Source organism: Pinus tabuliformis, chromosome 3_1 (assembly GCF_031772625.1).
Source record: "Pinus tabuliformis cultivar Carrire ecotype Pingquan chromosome 3_1, CPIR1, whole genome shotgun sequence".
NCBI lineage: Eukaryota > Viridiplantae > Streptophyta > Pinopsida > Pinales > Pinaceae > Pinus > Pinus tabuliformis.
This window is the reverse complement of record NC_142301.1, coordinates 210,082,834-210,102,819: the sequence shown is the minus strand read 5'-3', so window position 1 is coordinate 210,102,819 and position 19,986 is coordinate 210,082,834. Positions and strand designations below refer to the sequence as shown.

The following is a 19,986-nucleotide window of genomic DNA, read 5'->3' as shown; positions in this document are numbered from 1 at the left end:
GTTAATACTTCATGGTGCAGAGAAGTTAATAACAAGTGGGTGCCCATTGACTCGACCCCATACTGCTCAACTGTAGCATTTGATGCTGCAACTCCTGTTCTATTAGAAGTTATTAAAGATCTCCAAAAGATGCACATATCTGTAGAACAGGTATTTCAGTTACTGAGAAATTAAAGACTTAAGTTATCTTCTTTGCATTTTGGTTGTAACTATGTGGGTGTATGGGTTTGCATTATCCATGCTTCTAATGTCTTTCTAATTAATTGAAACTTGCTTGATTAGTGATTATGTATAGGATTGCATCTGTCCATTCTGATAATGTATTTCTATTAATTGAAACTTGCTTGATTAGTGATTATATATAGAAAACGTTAGAGAATATGAAAATAGTCAATAGACAAGCTAACCTTCTAGATGTTTCACACAATAGTCGTTGTTGCCATCATTAGTGTTATAAGCTTGGCAATGTAGACTAGGTTACCATGCATAACAAGAAACTAGTTAATGGACAAGTAACTATGCTATGTTCAAGATGATAAACAAGGCCTTAATGAAAGGAAACAAAGCTTTATTAGGATAGACCCCCTTATCTAGACACTAGCGTCTGTGTTGGGAAGGGCCCAGAGGGGCATAGTTGTACCATAAATCCACTTTGCCAAGGCCCCATTAGGCAACTACTAGCGTCAATACTCCATAAACCCTCAAGATAGAAAGATATATCAAAAAGACAAATGTAAGTGTTGATTGATTTTGGTAGTACAAATAACTTCATTAATTGCAAATTAGCCAAACTCTTCAATTGCTACATTAGAGTTTCAAGTAATGATTGCAGATGGAGGTATCATAAGTTGTTTAAGAAATTGCCATAGTATTAAGCTCACAATGGAGGAATATTAATTAGATAATCTCATGATTGCAATCCAACTTGTGTTGATGTTGTATTAGGGGTTTGTTATCACCCAAATTGTAGGTGCGTGATAAAATCCCTAATCCCCAATGCACAATTCGACAGGAACCTTTTAGGAAGGTCACCCATTGTCACCTCAACAACTTGCCCTCTCACTTTAGGCTGACTCTCCTCCAACTCAAGCGGGGCTTCCTTTCTAGGATCACCAAGGCTTAGTCAAACGAGCACAAGGTGATGTTGATAGTAGCTTTAGTAAAATGGCTTTTCAAAGCTTTTTGGGTTTTTAAACATAAGTGATGGAGGGATATGAAGATCAGTGCCAATATCCTTCTAGGGTTATGGATTCAAGATGAATTGAGTGGCAAGATAAGATCAAGAATAAAACCCTCTTAGGTCGGTTACTTGGTGCTTGTGGATTAGGGAAAGAGGTTAGAACCTGATAGTTTAATTAACCATCGACTAATTAAGAAAAATAATGAATCATTGCCCCACTAGAAGGGATCCCTCCAAAGGGAAAGCCTTCAACCGCAAGATCGACTATGTCATGAAATAGAATTAAAATCCCTACTAAGGAATTTTAAATTATGGCCTAGCAAGGAGGATTAAAACATACTCAAACCAACAAAGGAGAGCATGTAAGAATAACCTCTAGACATTCTCTCTCCAAGTGACGAAATTTCCTTCCAAATGGATCTATTTAAGTAGCCTTCTTGTAGTCTTGAAATCATAATGTTGCCTTTAATGATATAGAAGAAATAACCAAGAAGGAACAACTTCTAAAAAAAACTTTAATGATATAGAAGAAATAACCAAGAAAGAACAAATTTTGTGTCAAAAAAATTCACCACGTAGAGAAGCCCTTAACACCAAAAATGCTCTAATAAAGATATTCCCATTAAGCTCCAAGGAGAGAAGTGCTTTCATGTTAGAAAATAAAAAAGGCAGAAATATTTTCTTATATAGATAATTACTTGTGGTTCTTTTATCTTTATGTTCTTCTTTATCTTTTAGTTCATCAAGCAATTACCAAAACCATAACACTAATGGCAGAAGTTTCCTCAGACACGTAATTTTATTAATCAGAAAAAAACAATTACATAATTGATTTTGCAAGAGTTTACACCCGAACAACTCAAACACTCTTGCAATGAGCTATTTATAAGCTCCATGTCTTAACTACCTCTAATTATGGATCACTTATTAAATAACAAGTGTCCATTTACAATAAATGCTATAAAAACCAACTAGCTAACAAATCTCCTAAAATAGAGCCTAAGATACGACACATTTGGAGAGCCATATCTAGTTACAACAATATGCTAATTCTAAAAGTCTCCATTAAATAATTAAACATTCTAGAATAATAATTATTAATTTAATATCTTAAATTAATAATTATTTTATTCTAATTTTATAACCTATGATAAAATTGTATTTTTGGATCATCTAACATTCCCCCCTATGATCCAAAGATACATTACAACAGATACCAAGTTCATCCCTGAACTTAGTAAATTTTATTCTGCCAAGCGGTTTCGTGAAAATGTCGGAGATTTGATCTTCGGAAGGACAATAAACTAGCTTGAGGACATCTTTGGCAATGAGAGATCTGATATGATGATACTTGGTGTCCACATGCTTTGTCTTTGAATGAAAAACTGGGTTTTTGGCAAGTTTGATGGCTGACTGGCTGTCAATGAATAACGATGTAGCTTCTGCCTGAGAAATGCCCAAGTCCTGCAAAATTCTGCGCAACCAAACAATTTCACATGCTGCTTCCCATGCTGAAATGTATTCTGCTTCTGCTGAAGAAGTGGCCACTGTAGCTTGTTTCTTACAACTCCAAGATACTGCTGCTGACCCCATGTTCATTAAATAACCTGATGTTGATGCTCGATCATCAATACTCCCAGCAAAGTCGGCATCAGAATATCCACCAAGTACAAAATTTTTAGTCTTTGTGTAAAGAAGACCAAAATCTTTTGTTCCTTGGATATATTGAAGAACTCTTTTGGCTGCATTCCAGTGGCTGTCTCGTGGTTCCTGCACAAAACGTGAAAGAATACTGACTGCATAAGATAGATCAGGACGAGTATTTGTCAAATAAATCAAGTTGCCAATCAACCGTCTGTAAGTTGTACTGTCCACCTTTTCCCCCCCTTCAAATTTTGAAAGTTTCAAGTTTTGCTCCATGGGGGTAAGAACGGGCTTGCAATCCTGCATGCCAAATCGCTGAAGAACCTCTGCTGCATACTTACTCTGAGAAATGAAAATATGATGTGAACGTTGGAAGACTTCAACTCCAAGATAGTAGTGAAGTAAGCCCAAATCTGTCATCTTAAAACCTGCATGTAATTCCTTTTTCACCTGTGCAATATGATCATCATGGTTGCCAGTGATGATCAAATCATCTACATACATAACAAGAATTACCAGATATTTTCCCTGTTGTCGCACATACAAAGTATCATCAGATTCACTTCGTTGAAAACCAACTTTCTTAAGGTAGTCATCCATCTTTGCATACCAAGCTCGGGGAGCTTGTTTTAATCCATATAAAGCCTTAATCAATTTGCAGACTTTATGTTCTTGTCCTTCAATTTCAAAACCTGGCGGTTGGGTCATATACACTTCCTCCTGTAAATCTCCGTTGAGAAAAGCACTTTTCACATCCATTTGATGAACTTTCCATCCTTTCTGAGCGGCCAATGCAAGTGTTAATCGGATGGTGTTCCATTTAGCTGTAGGAGCAAAAGTTTCCTCATAATCAATGCCTTCCTGCTGCGCAAAACCTTTTGCGACAAGTCGAGCTTTATACTTTTCAAGTTCTCCCTTTTGATTATACTTAATTCTGTAAACCCATTTGTATCCTATGGGTTTAACATTTGCTGGACAATCAACAAGTTTCCAAGTGTTGTTATCAATTACTGCTTGATATTCTTCAACCATAGCCTGTTGCCATTCTTTATGTTTCACTGCTTCTTTGTATGTGGAAGGTTCAGTAAAATCATTTGCTATCAAGGCAAAATTGCCTTCACTTCTATGTGCCCTTCTGGTGCCTGTTTTATTCTGCTCATCAGGCTTTACATCTTTCAAAAGTTGAACTGCCCATTTTGGTAGTTGGTGCTCACTTGTTTGTGCTTCTGTAAAGTCTCCATCATTGTAAAGAGGATTAATATAAACTGATGTTCGTCGTTCAGGTGAAGAATGTGGAGAATCACTGTCAGAAGAACTGCTGCTGCTTGGAGATGCGGATGAACTGCTAGAAGACCCAGATGATGTTGTTGATGTAGATGGACTTGATGACTCATCTTCAGAGGAAGGAAAATCAAGTTCATACCAATTTGGTGAAGTTGGTTGACTTTGCATTTTTCCATTTCTTTTACTTCCTTTAGTTTCTAACTTGTGAAGAAGATTTTCAATTTCTTCAGCACTCTTACTCTCTGTTTCATAAAAAATGACATCCCTTCTCACAATGAATTTTCCGTTGGTCAAAAGACGATACCTTTTCTTCTCATCAGAATAGCCAATCATTGTGCATTTTAAACTTCTTGAGTCAAGCTTAGTTTGTTTTTCTTTCAGAACTAAGGCATAACACACTGACCCAAAAACTCTAAGATGTTTAACTCGAGGTTTGAAACCAAACCAAGCTTCATAAGGTGTGATTCCGTCTAAAGAAGCAGTTGGAGATCTGTTTCTTAAGTAGACAACTGTATGTATTGCTTCTGTGGACTTAACCTCTTGAAAGTTAACATGGATCTTGCCATTCCTAACAAGGTGCGGTTCATTCTTTCGACTACTCCATTTTGCTGTGGAGTGTAAACATTTGTAAGATGTCGTCTTATGCCATTTTCACTGCAATAAGTTTTGAATTCATTTGAAGTGAATTCTCCCCCATTATCCGTCCTGAGTGTACCTATCTTTTCTTTGACTTCATTTTCAACAAGTTGGCGAAAAATTTTAAACTTATCAAATGCTTCTGACTTGTTCTTCAAAAAGTAAACCCATGTTATTCTGCTGAAATCATCAATGAATAGTAAGAAATATTTGCATCCACCAAAGGAAGTTTGTAGTGGTCCACAAACATCACTGTGAACTAGTTGTAGCCGCCTGTTTGCACGCCATGAACTTGTTGGAAAACTTTCTCGATTTTGTTTGCCATAAATGCAAGCTTCACATTTTGCATTTTCCCTTTTGAAAGTGGGAAGTCCTTTAACCATTCCTTGTTTCTGCAATTGAGAAAGACTCTCAAAATTCAAATGTCCATATCTTACATGCCATAGTCTTATAGGTGAAATACCTGTAGTCACTGCCCCTACAAAATCAGAATGCCTTGGAATAACTGTCCCTTTCATCCGTAACAGTTTTCCATCTTCATAACCTGTCATGACTGTTTTCAAGTTCTGTTTGATTGAATTAATCTTGACTAAACCATCTTCCATAATCACCTGATGTCCTGCTTGTCGAATCGTGACTAAAGAGAGCAAATTTTTCTTAAAACTGGGTACATACCATACATTGGAAATCATTTTTTCTCCAATTCCAGGGAGAAAAACTTTTACTACTCCTTTTCCATAAGGAGTATGTTCTGCATCATCAGTAAGAAAAGTGGAATTAAGTTGGCAATCTTGAAAATTCCAGAAAAAATCATGTGGACAAGTCATGTGCTGAGTTGCCCCGGAATCCAAGATCCAGGCATCTTCATAGTCACTTCTAAGATGGGATGAAAGTTGTGATGCTGGTGAGGAAGTAAAAACATATTCTGAGTTATCTTCATCTTGATCATTGGCAAATTGCGCTGAATGCTGCTGAAACTTGGGAATTTTATTAAGTGAAGTTCGACAATCTTCAGCATAATGGCCAACTTTGTTACATCTTCGACACACAATTTGACTTAAGTCTCTTCCTCTTCCTGAATATTGTCCTCTGCCTCTGCTTTGACTTCTATTTTGAGATTGTCCTCTACCTTGATTATTATATCCTTGTCCTTGAAAATTGCCTCTTCCTTGGTTGTTTCCTCTACCTTGAAAATTATTCCTTCCTTCTCTGTTAAAATTGTTTCCTCTGCTTTGGCTTTGACCTCGATTATGTGCCGCTTGATTCTGATTCCATCTGCCTCTGCCTCGAGAACTATCTGCTGATGACTTACTAGTGCTGGCCTCTGTGAGAAAAACATCTTCACCAACTTTCTTCTTCTTCCCAAAAGTTTTATCATGTTGAGTTAACATTTCACAGAGTTCATCAAACTTTAGTTTCTCTAATTTCCCAGTTACTTGTAGAGTTTCCAAAAAATGTGTGTAGGAAGAAGGAAGTCCAGCAATTACAATTGTGACCATAAAGCTATCATCAATTGCGGGAAAACCAGCATTAATAATTTCTTGCCTAATATTCTTAAGTCTTGAGATATATTCAAGAACATCACCGCCTTCAGTTAATTTTTGTTGCAACAATTTTAATTGTAGATCGACTTTCTTTGATTCAGGCTGAGTATCAAAGAGGTCTTTAAAAGTTTTCAAAGCAGACCATGCATCTGTAGCATTTTCTATATGGACATACATTTCATCATTCACAGAAGATTTAATAAGAGCTAAGGCTTTAGCATTCTTGATTTCCCATTTTGCTAGTGCAGCTGCATCTGTGGGTTTATTTGGCTTAACATCTCCATCACATATTCCCTGCCATAATTCATTGTAAATGAGTGTGCTTTCGATGAGACGATGCCATGTTTTATAAGATTTGGTGCCTTCAAGTTTGTCGAAATCAGAAAACAAATTAATCAACTTAGACATTGTAGTGTTAAGACTTCACACCACGAATCAAGCTCCAAAAAAAATCAAGATGCGCAACACAACAACAACACACGACGCAAAAAACGAACTATCGGGGCTTGGCCTTGACCCTCGAATAGTCGTCAAAACAGGAGAAAATTGACTGAGCTTTGCACTTGGCTCTAGTCAATTTCTCAAATTTTTACAAGGCAACTTTCAAAATTTGATTTTTACAATGGTGCTTTTGCACAATCTGGTAAAAAATTACCCCCCCTCAAAGTAAAATTACTTTGAGTTACAATGCCACACTTATCTCTCCGAAAACAAATTACAAATAAAGTCTCCTTATTACTCCAAAATTTACAATCCCTAACATTTACAAATATCCCTTATTACTCCACAAACCATAAACTCCAAAATTAAAAAATCATGAGATTTCTCCAAAATACAATATACCTTATCCCTCCAAATAAAAAATATTCCTTGTCTCTCCACAAAAAATTACAAACAATGGAAAAAACTTTTCACTCCATTAACATTACAAAATTAAAAAATTAAGACACTAATTTTTTTTTTTTGTTCCAGGCTCTCCTCCATGCTGGCTGAAGGGTAGATTCTTGCTGGCTTCTTGCTGGTAGGCTTCTTGCTCACGCTGGCTGGCTTACGCGGGCTGGCTTGTTGCTGGCTTTGCTAGCTTTCTAATTTGTTTTGTAAACCTTGTGCATGCTTTCCCCATAAATTTCTTGCAAAATAAATTGAAACAATCTGGAGGATCACAATTTATTGAAAAAAGAGTTCTCAGTATTGGTAATTTGTAATATCTGGCTAGATTTCATTCCCCGCAGAGATTTCGAACATGGTCTCCAAGTTAAAATATAAACTCTATACAAACACACTAAATAAAAAACTTTCAAACCGAGTGTCTTTACATGTCAATACAACCCATCGTAATGATTTACAGTACAGCCTTTATAACCTTAAAGAGGGACGTTTTGGGGAGCTTGAGTAATTATTGTGTTCATGTACAACGTGAACTCACCACGCTTCAGGTCCTACCTTGCTCACGCTGCAGTGTTTTTCGACCACGTCGCTGGAGACCTGACGGTAGGCAAGCCTAAGCTTTGTTTTAATGGAAATCATATCGGCCAAGTTAGCTGTGGACATTTGTCGGGAAAAGGGAGAAATCATCCTCGCTAACATGGCTATAGCAAAGATTTGGATCTATAAACCATCGCTGCACTGCCTATGTATATAAAGATCAGAAAAATCAGTGTATTGACGTGCTATCAGATAATCACCGTAAAAACGTAGCTGAGAAGCTCAAGATTCCAACCATTTGTGCTCAGTTGAGCAAAGCAATTGTAAATTGTAATACATCTCTATTCATCAGATTAATGCATGCAGGCATTGGGATTTTTAGCAGATTGCTTTCCCCAGGAAAAATACTATTTGCATGTGTGTGATTTCTTATTGCATGTCTGAATTTTTTGTTCTAAATTGTGATTTAACTTCCGTAAAACAGTAGAGTAGGTTTGTGTCTTGTGATTTTGGTTAAAACTTCATGAGCAGTTTCAAATTTATACCATAATTTCTACAGTTATGACTTTGAAATTATCAACAAGAAAGGAAAACAAAATGTGGTGGTAGATACACTTTGAAGGAAAGGAGACACTAGGGGCTTACTGTGTGCTATTTCCATTTTGCAATCTGATTGACCAGAAGAAGCAAGGATAGAATGGAAATAAGATTAGAGCGAGTGATTTAGAATTTTATTACCAATTTATAAATAGAGATTGTTCAATAGTGAAGGGTATTGAGAAAATCATTTTTTAAAAATTCTCAGTCTAGAAATGTTTAATATCCAGTTCTGGTAGTCGGTTGGCAAAATATTTAATATGTATGCTGTTTCTTCTTGTTAAACCGTTTGTTTTGGTCTACATATAAATTGGCTGCATATTTTTTTTTGTTGCAGGTGCATGCAGAATCAGGGAATGGCCAGTTTGAAATAGCCTTGGGCCATTCACCTTGCATGGAGGCAGCTGATAACTTAGTTTTCGTAAAAGAGACTATAAGGACAATTGCAAACAGAAATGGACTTCTTGCGACGTTTATACCCAAGTAAGACTAGATTGCTTAATTTCTTGATGTTAGCAGGAAGAAAATGCCAATGCTAATGGTTTATAGGCCGCACTCATGTTTTACCATTGTAACAAATGTACAACTAATTCCCTTCTCAGACCATAAATTTCATTGTGCTATCTAAAGAAAATTTGACATTTGCCTGTGTCATTTTTAACTCAATCTCACATATTCATATGCATTAACACCATTAGGCAGTTGGAATCTGCCATTGATAGTACATGCAGATCTCAACTAAAGAGCTCAGTAACTCCTGATGACACAAACCCTAGGCCAGGTGAAAATGGATATAAGATATTTTTAGCTGATCTTTGACACTAACGTGAAATTGTTTAGGTAGAAGTCTTACTGGTGGAAATTTCTGTTACGTAAAGTCTGGTTTTGGGTTATGCGAAAGCAAAATTAGAAGAAGCTATGATGCCCGGTGCTTCCTGTTTGTTGACACATTTCTTTGCATAGCCTTCACTATTCTGTCATCCCGTGCCAAATTTTGTGTATCGGCCCCTAAGCTTATTACTTGTGCATATAATTCATTCTATTATTATGCGCTTTAATATGCCCCTATCAATTCCCACATGGCAGACATGTTTATTCATTTATTATTACTTTATATTTCTGTGTAATGATCTTTCGTGACTGGTCATTACCATTGCCTGTATGCATGATTAAATTTTGACTGAAAGATCTTCTATTTTAGGCATTTTGAATGCACGGAATAAATGAGACTGTAATAAGATGTCTGAATTTGAATATCATATTTATATTAGAATCATCTTAAAATGAGTGTGTTGACTTGCGTGCATTTGGTCCCTCTGCTCCAATTGATTCTTTATGCGCTCTTTTACTTCTCTGCCTTTCATCAGTTAAGAAAATCAGGGAGGTCAATGAATCAAACCTGAAATCAGAGCTTATACAAGGGAGACAACGCATAATTATTGCTGAAATGTGGAAAGGAGACAGAGAGCTGACAATAGAATTTGTTGTCCACACTGTAAGTTGGAAAATAGTAGGATCCATATTTGATAAATAGGACCACAATTAGAGAAAGCAGAAAGCAATGGATTTACAGAACAAGGCTTGAGATACAATCTATTTTAGTAGATACTCTGATTTATGCATTTAAGTAGACTAGTGATTGCCCAACATTTACTGCATTTCACCCTAAAATAGTCACAGAAAATGTCAACTGTCGATTTGTCAGTTATACTTGTGATGGAGTATGCACGAGTACTTTCTCTATGTCCAACGTATCCTTTTAATTTCTGGCATTAGGAAAGCTTTCATAGTTTATCCTCATGTAAATCCATTATAGTTTAAGGTTTTCAGTCAATCATTATCTGTTGGAAGCTAGTCAGATATGCCTATAATTTTCTCTTGTATGGATAATTTATCCCTCTCGCAGTGCACGGTCTAGGGGAAAGCATCAAGGTGATTGGGTTTGTATAATGCAGAGACCTAGGTTCAAAGCCACCAGAGTGGATGCATATGAGGCTATGTAAAAGTCCTGCATGTCTTTTGATGGCATAGATATGCCCCTCATAGTGCGGCAGCTTAGCCAAAAAGATTCGATAAGACTTATTTCTCACAAAAAAATTGAATTATGCCTCTTGTCCAAGCTTGCTAAGATTCTATAAGACTTATTTCTCACAAAAAAATTGAATTATGCCTCTTGTCCAAGCTTGTCGGTCATGTTACCCACCATTTTGTGGGTGATATCCCTAGGAGAAAAATTTTCTTCAAGATGGTCCTTAGCTGGCAGCCAGCAGCCGCCTGCAGCCACCAACTAGCTCGTTGTGCCATTTCTCCGCCACCTGAGCCAACCATGTTGGCCCTCATGCATATGTCATGATTGTATGTTTGGAGGTGAACCTCCTGAACCTAAAGGTATGCTTTGTCATTTGGTAATCGAGTATTGTAGTTTGTTTATCATGGACACTTCTAGGCATGGATTAATGGGGGAATTCGGCAGAAAGAATGGGCTAGGTTTGTGCTTTCGTCCCTTAGACCCCTTTTGGATATTAATCTTGGATTCTAGTCCCTTGGGATCTCTTTTACTGACCATTGGGATCTCTCAACCACACAACCCAAAACGAACATGCAAAAAAAAACCAAACCTTACGGCTTGCAGTTAGATTTCGTCAGAAACTAAATATTTTCCTCAATGTTTTTGATTTTCCGAGATCACACTAAGGTGCGGCGGAAAAGAGCATATGCATGAAAAAGTCCTTCCTTTCTGTTTCTGATTTGCCCAGATCGCACAGAGTCGCGGGGCAAAGAACATACGCAGAAATGAAAGGCATAGGTCTGGTAATAAAAAAAAGATAGATAAATATACCGAAATAAACAGAGAGATAAATAACTAAAACTGCAAATAAAGACTATGTACCTCCAGATCTTAAAAATGACGTAGCTAGGGCTACCAGAAACCTTTTCACGTGAAATGAAAGGGGTTCCTCACTAGAACAGATGCTCCTAACACAATAGAGCAGCCCTCTTGGCCCGAAAGCGGTAAAAAATAGTAGACCTAAGAAACGACAGTCGGATGCACTTGTACTGGCTTCAGATTTGGATCACCAACAAATGCGGCCCTTAAATAGCTCTGATGCCATGTAGGAATTTACAGGGTAAGTTCCTCAGATAGAACACCAAAGGACACCACTCACAAACAGATCAAAGATCAATACACCAGTATTCTTGACGTGGTTAAAACCCTTAAAGAGGGAAACAGTCCATGGCCTGAGCCAACGCGACCACTTCAGGATATTTATTAATAAAAGAAAAAAAATTTACATAAGCTTCTCTCATGAACGATCACCTTACAAATGACCCTCCATGCTTTTTAAATAGAGATCATGGACCAATCGGGTGTTAAGCCACGGATCAAATGTCAGTAATACTGAGGAGAAAATGAACTGTCGGATCACTTCATGTCTAGAACATATTATGACTGTTAGATTGTAGGTTACAAAAGTACATAGTAAAGAAACACACTTTACGTAACTCTACACTAGACCAAGTTATACTTAAATATTTCCTATGTGTTGGAATATCCTATCACATCTTTCTTTTTAATCATTAAATCAACACTCTCAATTTGATAAACAAACCAAAAAAATACTTAGGGTACAAAATATACAAGCAAGTGACTAGGAAATCATTTCACCCTTTCATGAGAGCAAGGGTTAAGAACCAAAGAAAATTTCTTGGAAACTTGATATAACAGGGTTTCTACCTAGATGGTGTTGTCGCACAGAATGTCTAGACACCGCGACAACACTCAGATCGGGGGCTGTCACTCTATTCCCCAATTTCTCCGTTTAAGCTGTCTCCCTACAGCAGGCTAAGGGGGTTAGATCTTATGGAAAAGTGGAATGAAGAAGAACTGGTTGGGAACCAACCAGTTCGGGAGACACAATGAAGCGATCAAATACTTGATTAAGATTTAGCAAGACTTATAGGATTTTATTAGATTTTAAACGATTGATACCAGTGCCTTATGGAGTCAACGATCTTGCTAGGGAAATTAAGACCATGTAATCAATTAGCAATTGTTGCTTAAATGAATGACTATTTTATATGAAATGCAGATCCTAAAACTAATGTGAGATGCAAGAATCTTGGTTAATTTTAGTTAAATGCCTATTTAAATGTGAACCCTTCAATCTTTTCTGTGTTGAGCTTGATTTTGTAGTAATTGACAGAGAGAAGATCAGGAGAAGCACACTAAGGTGTGATTAACGATACCTTTCCTGAAATTCTAACATACCCGGTGCCTTTGGTGCTGCAGAGAACTATGGCTTTGACGACTGCAAGGTCACCGTTTTAAGTACTACTAAAACAGGGTTCTCAAAAAAAGACGGATGGAGATCTGTCTGTCTGTCGACGAAGCTTATGCTTGGAAGTAAATTTTATCTATGCAAAGTTAACTTATATGCAAATGCACTAAAAGATGAGATGAAGTTAGACTCGAGAATGGGAAAACACTTATGCCATAAAAGCCCTCAAATACCCAAATGAAATTCTTGCCTTTTTTTTAGATGAAGACTTAGAAAATAAACTCTTGAAGATATTATAGTTAAAACACTAGCGTATTTCAAATCTTCTTGATACAATTTAACTCAGAGAACAAAAACAACTTTGCAATTCGATATTAATGTCAACAGATGCTCAAAAAACTACTCAGTTTATGAAACAAAGGATATGCATTTTATCACAATTCCATGACAGAGTACTTAATTTTCAGAAATTAATTTTTAGGACAGCAGTAAGAAAAACTTTATGACAGCAGCAATATGACAATGAAAACAGTAAGCTATCAATGATATCTTTATGCCAAAAATTTACCGAAATTTTTCCAAACTTGCCCACATGAATTATCAAAAAATTTTAGCTTGTTATGATGTGATTTCCATAATTATATTAGATCTGATATACTTATTACAGCCAACAATTAAAACATGAAATAAACTTAATGATTAATGCCCAACTCAAGAAATTAATTCGTTAATGGATTAGACAACTTAGGAACTGATTTTAGGCTAACCCACGTGAAATTTTTCCATTGTTATATTTCAGACTTTAGAAACAGAATTATTCAGATATAACAGTGACCCAAAATGTAGATCTAAGCCAAATTCTTGATACACATCAAACATAAATGATTTATTAATGTATTTAGCAATTTTTTAGTTAATTTCAAACCACTTAGATGTGTTTTTCACCACTATTAGAAAGGTATATGACTACTGTAGCAAATAGTGAGGAAAAAAATGGTTTAGAGATCAAACCCTTAGGCCCTAGGCTTTGGAGATCACTTGCCCAAGTTGCCAAAAAAATTTCAATATCTAAAATACAAATTTTTACCAAATTTTCTGCAAAAACACATTAATGATTAGCTTCAGAAATTCAAATATTCAAATTAGAAATGGAGCAAGGGAATCTAGGGCCAATGGGAGCTAGCACTAGGCCCAATAGAACTAGCGTTTGGCTAGGAGAAGGTAGATCTGGGCTTAGGAGCCCCAAAACTTGAAACCTTTGTTCTAGAAAAAATTATTTTGCTTCAGATCTTCAGATTTATTGCAAAATCTTTAATGGCTGGCCTTGTAAAAAGATTTGGGATAAGATATTGCCCTCCAGGGCCTAGATCTGTTTCAAAACCCTTAGATGTGCTTGAAAAATCTCAGATCTGGAGATTTACTTGGCTGATTTCTCAGATCTACTCCTGCACACAATCTTCGAGCCTAGATTTTGCCCTCCAGGGTCTAGATCTAGCTCAGATCTGAAGATTTTCTTGGCTGATTTCTCAGATCTATTTCTGCACAAGTGAAAAGAGAAAAACCCAATACTCAATATGTACAAAAATAGAGAAAATCCCAAAAACCCAAGTGTTAAAATTCAAAATTATGTTACAAAATTTCAGATCTACACAAATAAATAATAGATCTATACAAATAATTTACAGATCTATCAGATCTGAGGAGTATGAGTCCAACTCTGCTCCCAGATCTGATAATCTAATGCTCTTAATAGCCAGATCTATCAAAATTTCTACAAAATATTTAAAATATTTTGAGATTTTAGAGAGGTAGTAGCCCAAAAACACCATGCAGAAAAAAAATTATCGTTAGATAAATCCTGAGGCTTATATGAGGTAGGCTCTTTAGAAAATATGTGTTGAGAGTTGGTTGGTCCAACCGAGAACTATCCCCAAATGCTCAATGAGAACCTGAGAGATCTTTTGCAAACACTAGATCAACCATCAAATCAAGTAGAGAAATAAAACAACGATAAAATTATGAAGAAATAGAGATACTTGCTACTTTAATCAAAATTAAAAATGTTACCCTAGATCCAACAAACTGAATAAGATACCTGTATTCAGATTATTCTAAGAGAGCTATTGATTGATAGTTTTCACATAATATTAAGTAGAAATTAAAACAATGTTACCATAAATTCGTGAAGAGGAACACTACAACACGTTGAAACACCAAAGAATTTTGCATTAATTCAAAAAAAATATACAATAGAGCTTGAGAGCTTAGTACACGATTTAGAGATTGGATGATCTCAACTGACAACTGACCTCCTATTTAAAGATAAATCTTCCAACGACTAGTTCGAGTGATCCTTGTCAAAGTAATCTCGACCGTTGATGAGGATTAAAATTTCTTTTAATCTCATCCGTCGAAATTTAATTATTGAGGAAATTTCGAAATTTTCAATTAAATGCATTTTAATTAATTCAAAAATTAAAATTTTGAATTAATTTCCTCAAAATTTTGACTTTGACTTAACTCCAGGGACCAAAGGCTTGAAGTTTAGCAAAATAATCAATTAACTTTAGTCCCTGGACCTGTGAAAATTTAATTTTTAAAGGACCCACGAATTTTGCCTTTGGAAAATATAAATTTACCTAGGACCTATAATTAATTAAATATCTGGCTTAGGATTCTAATTAATTTTGGTCAGAAAATTTAATTATTTAACTTATGAGGGGATAAATTATTTTTCTAACCCTCAAGACACTTTACATCATGATTTTTACATTTTTTACATCTCAAGGGGAAAAACCTATCTACAAAAGACCCTCACGGACTACCCAGTTCTGCGACACAAATATAATCTAGCAGATCAAGCAATTTGTAATAAAATAACTTAACCGAATAGTTAGGATTATTCCCAAATCACTTTTACATAGACTCAATCTAGAACACTAGAACTGCCCTAGATCCCAGTGACAAAATCCATTCTGGCTTTGGGGTAAGGTTGAAGGAAAACTCTGCCGACCATTCGAGAATGAATCGGTGAGACAAAAAACCTTCCGGAATGTAGATCGTCACTAGAAAAGTATGTTTACTTAGGTGATTACATACATGACACGGATCTGCTGAGGTTATTTACATTATACACATGCATACTGGGTTTATATTATAATATGATCCTCAGGCTGATGATGATAGCTGAATGGCAGGAACACATTGATTAGGCTCTATCCCTTTTGCGAAAAAGGGGGTGTACTGCTATGGGTCGTTGACACATAGTGGTTGACAGATGGAATCTTACAAAACACCATAGTTCCACTTACATTTATGCCACATTCCAGCAAAACATCAAAGTTCCACCTACATATATGCCAAGTGTGTATGGCGGTGAAAGATTGAGGGTTTTATTTAAAAAAGAGTGTGATTTTCAATTATTCTCTCACATTACGAAGAAAACAAATGAATAATAACACAACAAAGAAACAAGAAGAAACTTCTTTTTCATCAATTACCTTCCAATTCTCATACTCTTCACATCATGGATCAATAACTTTGCATGTTCCTTGAGGAGTTCACCTCTTAGATCAGTGCCTTGCTACGGGAGCCCATATCAGAAGTAGCAGGATGGGCCAATGTCAGTTGATGTAGAGGAGTGCTGGAGTGACAGTTGTAGTGGCTAGGAGCGCCAGAGACTGAGTAGCACAGAACAGAGTTGGCAACAATGCAATTGGCACAAAGCAAAGTCAGTAGTAGCGCAGAGGCTTAAGAGGGTCAGCGCAGAGACTAAGCAGCAATCAGAACTCCAACAACAAGATGCATCATACTGAACACCAGTACAGTGATTTTGGATGCTTTTCCATTGCTGATGCAGTAGCAGAAGTTGTTAGAGAAGGTTGCAGTGTAGATACAATGTTGGCAGTGGCAGAGACAATAGCAGCACGAATGCAGAATTTTAGAGGGAGTTGCAGTACAGATGTAGTGTTGGCAGCGACAGGGTCATCAGCAGTATAGATGCAGCATTTGCGCAGTAGTTGATGGGCAATGATGTCAGATATTAGCAGGGCAGAGGGAGATGTTTCAGAGTCAGAGTGATGATTTAGTAGGTTGCATTACTAGAGCACATTTGTTGCTAAGAGGGAGTGTTGATTTCTGGTAGCATCGGATGTGCTCTAAGCCTCAAAATTTGCAGGGAGGCTAGGACACATGTATTCCACAATACCTAGAAATCGTTTTGGGAAATACCACTTAGAGATAATTTTCTTAAAATAATTAATTATTTTTAATGGGTGCCTAAGTCTAAACTTAAGAAATTAAAATACTTAAGGGTATTAATCAAACTGAGGGTGAAACTTCTAAAAGAAGACAGAGATCAAGTCCAAATGATCTGAGCTATTAATTAGAATCTAATCTGGGTCGTGGATTACTCAACTGGAGGATTATAAGGAGGACTTCGATGGGCATTTGGAAAACACTTCGGAGAGAGATCAAGAGATCGAATTTCTCAGAGAGGGTAGTGCAGCAGTTGCTAGAGAATCGATCGAGGAGATTTCTTGCAGTGAGGGGCAGGGATAGTTTATGGAGGGAAGTTTTCTTGGTCTGGAGAGTATAAGGCAGAGAGGGCAGAAAGATGTCTAGAGAAGCTGACGTAGGGCCACGCAGAGCTACGCTATGGCAGTGCAAAGCTACAGAGGGAGATCGAAATTCTGCTGAGGAACAATCATGATTTACTGCCGGAGCCAAGGTGTGAGACTGGGAGGCCAAAGAGCTGAAGTTTCCATCCAGTAGAGGATCAGAAGGAGGTGCAGTGCAGTCCCAATTGCAGTGACGCAATGATTGCATGGGTGTGACATAGTACAATGCAAAGGCAACACAGAGGCTCATCTCCAGCGCAGAGCAATGCCGAATCTTCCAGTGACAGGGTGAGATCATCTCACTACCATTTTGCCCAGTTAGAGCTCTGTATAGGATTGCCAGTTCGGGCATCCGAAGAATTGTATTAAGAAAACTACTGCTTAATAGTACAAACCCTTAGTTGTTGCACCGGTTTTCCCGCATTGGGTTTTTCCGGGGCATTTGTCCAAAAATAATGGTGTCATGTGTTGTGTATTTCTTTGGTGAAGACTGCAGTGTATTGGTTTCGATATTTATCGTAGAACACAATAAATCATTTGTTCAATTATTTAACAAATAGAAGAAACTTAATCAGTTGTTGCAGTAGAAATTTGGGTCTCCAAATTTTCACACTTGCGAATAATGTGGGGCAATGAACAAACGAATGAAGGCGTTGGGGTTGCCCATGGCATGAAATGATGTTCTAACAAATGATAGAGTCCCATGGCTCTCAATGCATCTCCTAAGGGTGTCAATATGATCCTCTGGTGGGCATGGGCCCTAGTTAAGTTTCCTAGCCCATGATGAAATCACCTGCCAATTACATAAAGATCCAACGCGCTTTCTCAGCATTATGTACAATAGCTCATTAATGCATCTAAGTGAACCAAGCTTGCTAATGAAGGGCACATTGAGACTTCATAATGAGCTTCCCTTCCAAATTTGGGGCTTTAAGCTTGTAATAACGTTACCTCCCTAGGTAGGAGTGGCTAATAAACAACCCTATCAGGCGTTCCCAACCCATAAGGGGAAAGACAGGTCCAAGGTACATCCTTCAATTAATACAGGTCATGTGAATAATGATGATATGGATAGGGACACAGGGGGTCTGAAAGCCAAATGCCATGGGTTCAATGATGACAATGATGAGGGATGTCCACTTATTTGGGTGTATAGATGCAGGAGTGAGCAATCGTGGATACATGACTTACCCTGGCCTTGGTTTTTCTACTATTATTCATTTTCCTTTTTCCTTTTCTTGTTTTCTCTTTGTATTGTTGCTCGGGGCTCCAGGAGATGAGAGCATGTTGTGTATGATATAAGCAATTATTATCCCCTTAAGGTGGGGCAATTCATTGCCTACCAAGGGTTAGGATGTGCATGGGTTCATTAATGATGTGTGGGCATTCATGGGGCCCTAGGAACCAAGGTGATGGCATTAATGATAAGGGGTAGAGCTCATGTTTGGGTTTTTCCCATGTGCTATTTTAATGTCCTGACCATCTTTTGCATTTTACAATATTCTTTTCTTTTGTTTCTTACTTGTGGCCATGATATGCTCTTAACGTTCTTTTAGCTACATCAACCTCTGGGGCAACAGTTCTAGGCCGAACCTAGACATGTGGATAAGTGGAGGGGGTGTAACAGTGCCTTGTGGACCCAATCGTCATATGAACCCAGAGAGGGAAGATGATGGAATAGGGTTTGTAATGTGTGGAGGGGAGTGAAAAATGTGAAATGGGAAAACAAGACCACGCTACCAAAATTGGGATTTCCCAAGTAGTGCTCTTCCTGAAGCTATAAGCTAATAGGGGAGATCCCATGGGACTAGGATTGAGGATTAACCCCCATTTAAGGTGAGGGAACAAAACTATAGTCAAAACTCTGCCTTCCAAGTCACCCAATAATCCATGCCCAATATGCCCAAGGAAAACAAGCATAAGCACTTGATTGCATAATGAAAAACATACCTTTAGGATTGGATTTTCCACCTCCAAACATATGCTCTCGATCGATGGGCGAGGGGACATATGACTGGCTTAGAGAGTGGAGATCAAGTGGCACAATATATCGGCTACATTGGTGGCTGTCAGAGGTTGTTGGCTGGCGACTGAAGAGATGTCATAGGAGAAACGTTCTCCTATGGGGTCACCCATGTTGGTGGGTAACATAGCCCAAGCTTTGGGTGCCTTACCCACAGGTATTCAAAGCATTTGAGAAGTATATTGACCCCCACAGGTGAAGCTTTGACAACGATGGGACTCCATGCAGCTATAGAGCATCACACACACCCTTGGGCACTTCCACCACTCAGAGTATTCTGACACTTTACCTCGCATTTTATGACTTTTGGGATGATGCACCTGCACCCAACCTACCCCCAGGCTGGCCTTAGCACTTTGAGAGGGATGGTAGTTGATCTAGGGCGCAAATGAGAATGGGCTCACCCCTTGAGACATGGGATGGCTAGCACCACCTTGGAAGTCCTTAACATTGGAACAGAGACTGGCACTATGGCTAGTTAGAGACCCATGAGAACCATCTTTTGGTGCCCAAACTGGATTCTAGGACCATAGTATGTATTGACAGAGACCTCAGCGCCAACCCTTAGGGGATGATTTTTAGAGGCTTCTACATCCTGCTTGGCACTCAAAAGCCTCAACGCATGCCAATTAGAGCTCAATGCATAGATGACGTCAACATTGTAGCCTTACGACTCACATGTGTGTGAAAATCATGTTATTTTCGTTGTAAGTTAGTGCTTTGGCTTGTAACCCAATGCATTATTGTGACTTTA

General features: G+C 37.6%; 1 protein-coding gene across 1 annotated transcript in view; it reads left to right on the top strand.

Annotated features, from left to right (window-relative positions):
* The window catches only part of LOC149186530 (protein fluG-like), a 402,550-nt gene that overhangs the window by 197,685 nt on the left and 184,879 nt on the right, over window positions 1-19,986 (top strand). The window contains exons 13-14 of the mRNA XM_089411027.1: window positions 21-150; window positions 8,648-8,793. Of these exons, the coding sequence (XP_089267153.1) occupies window positions 21-150; window positions 8,648-8,793 (276 nt within the window). The remainder of the gene's footprint in view (window positions 1-20; window positions 151-8,647; window positions 8,794-19,986) is intronic.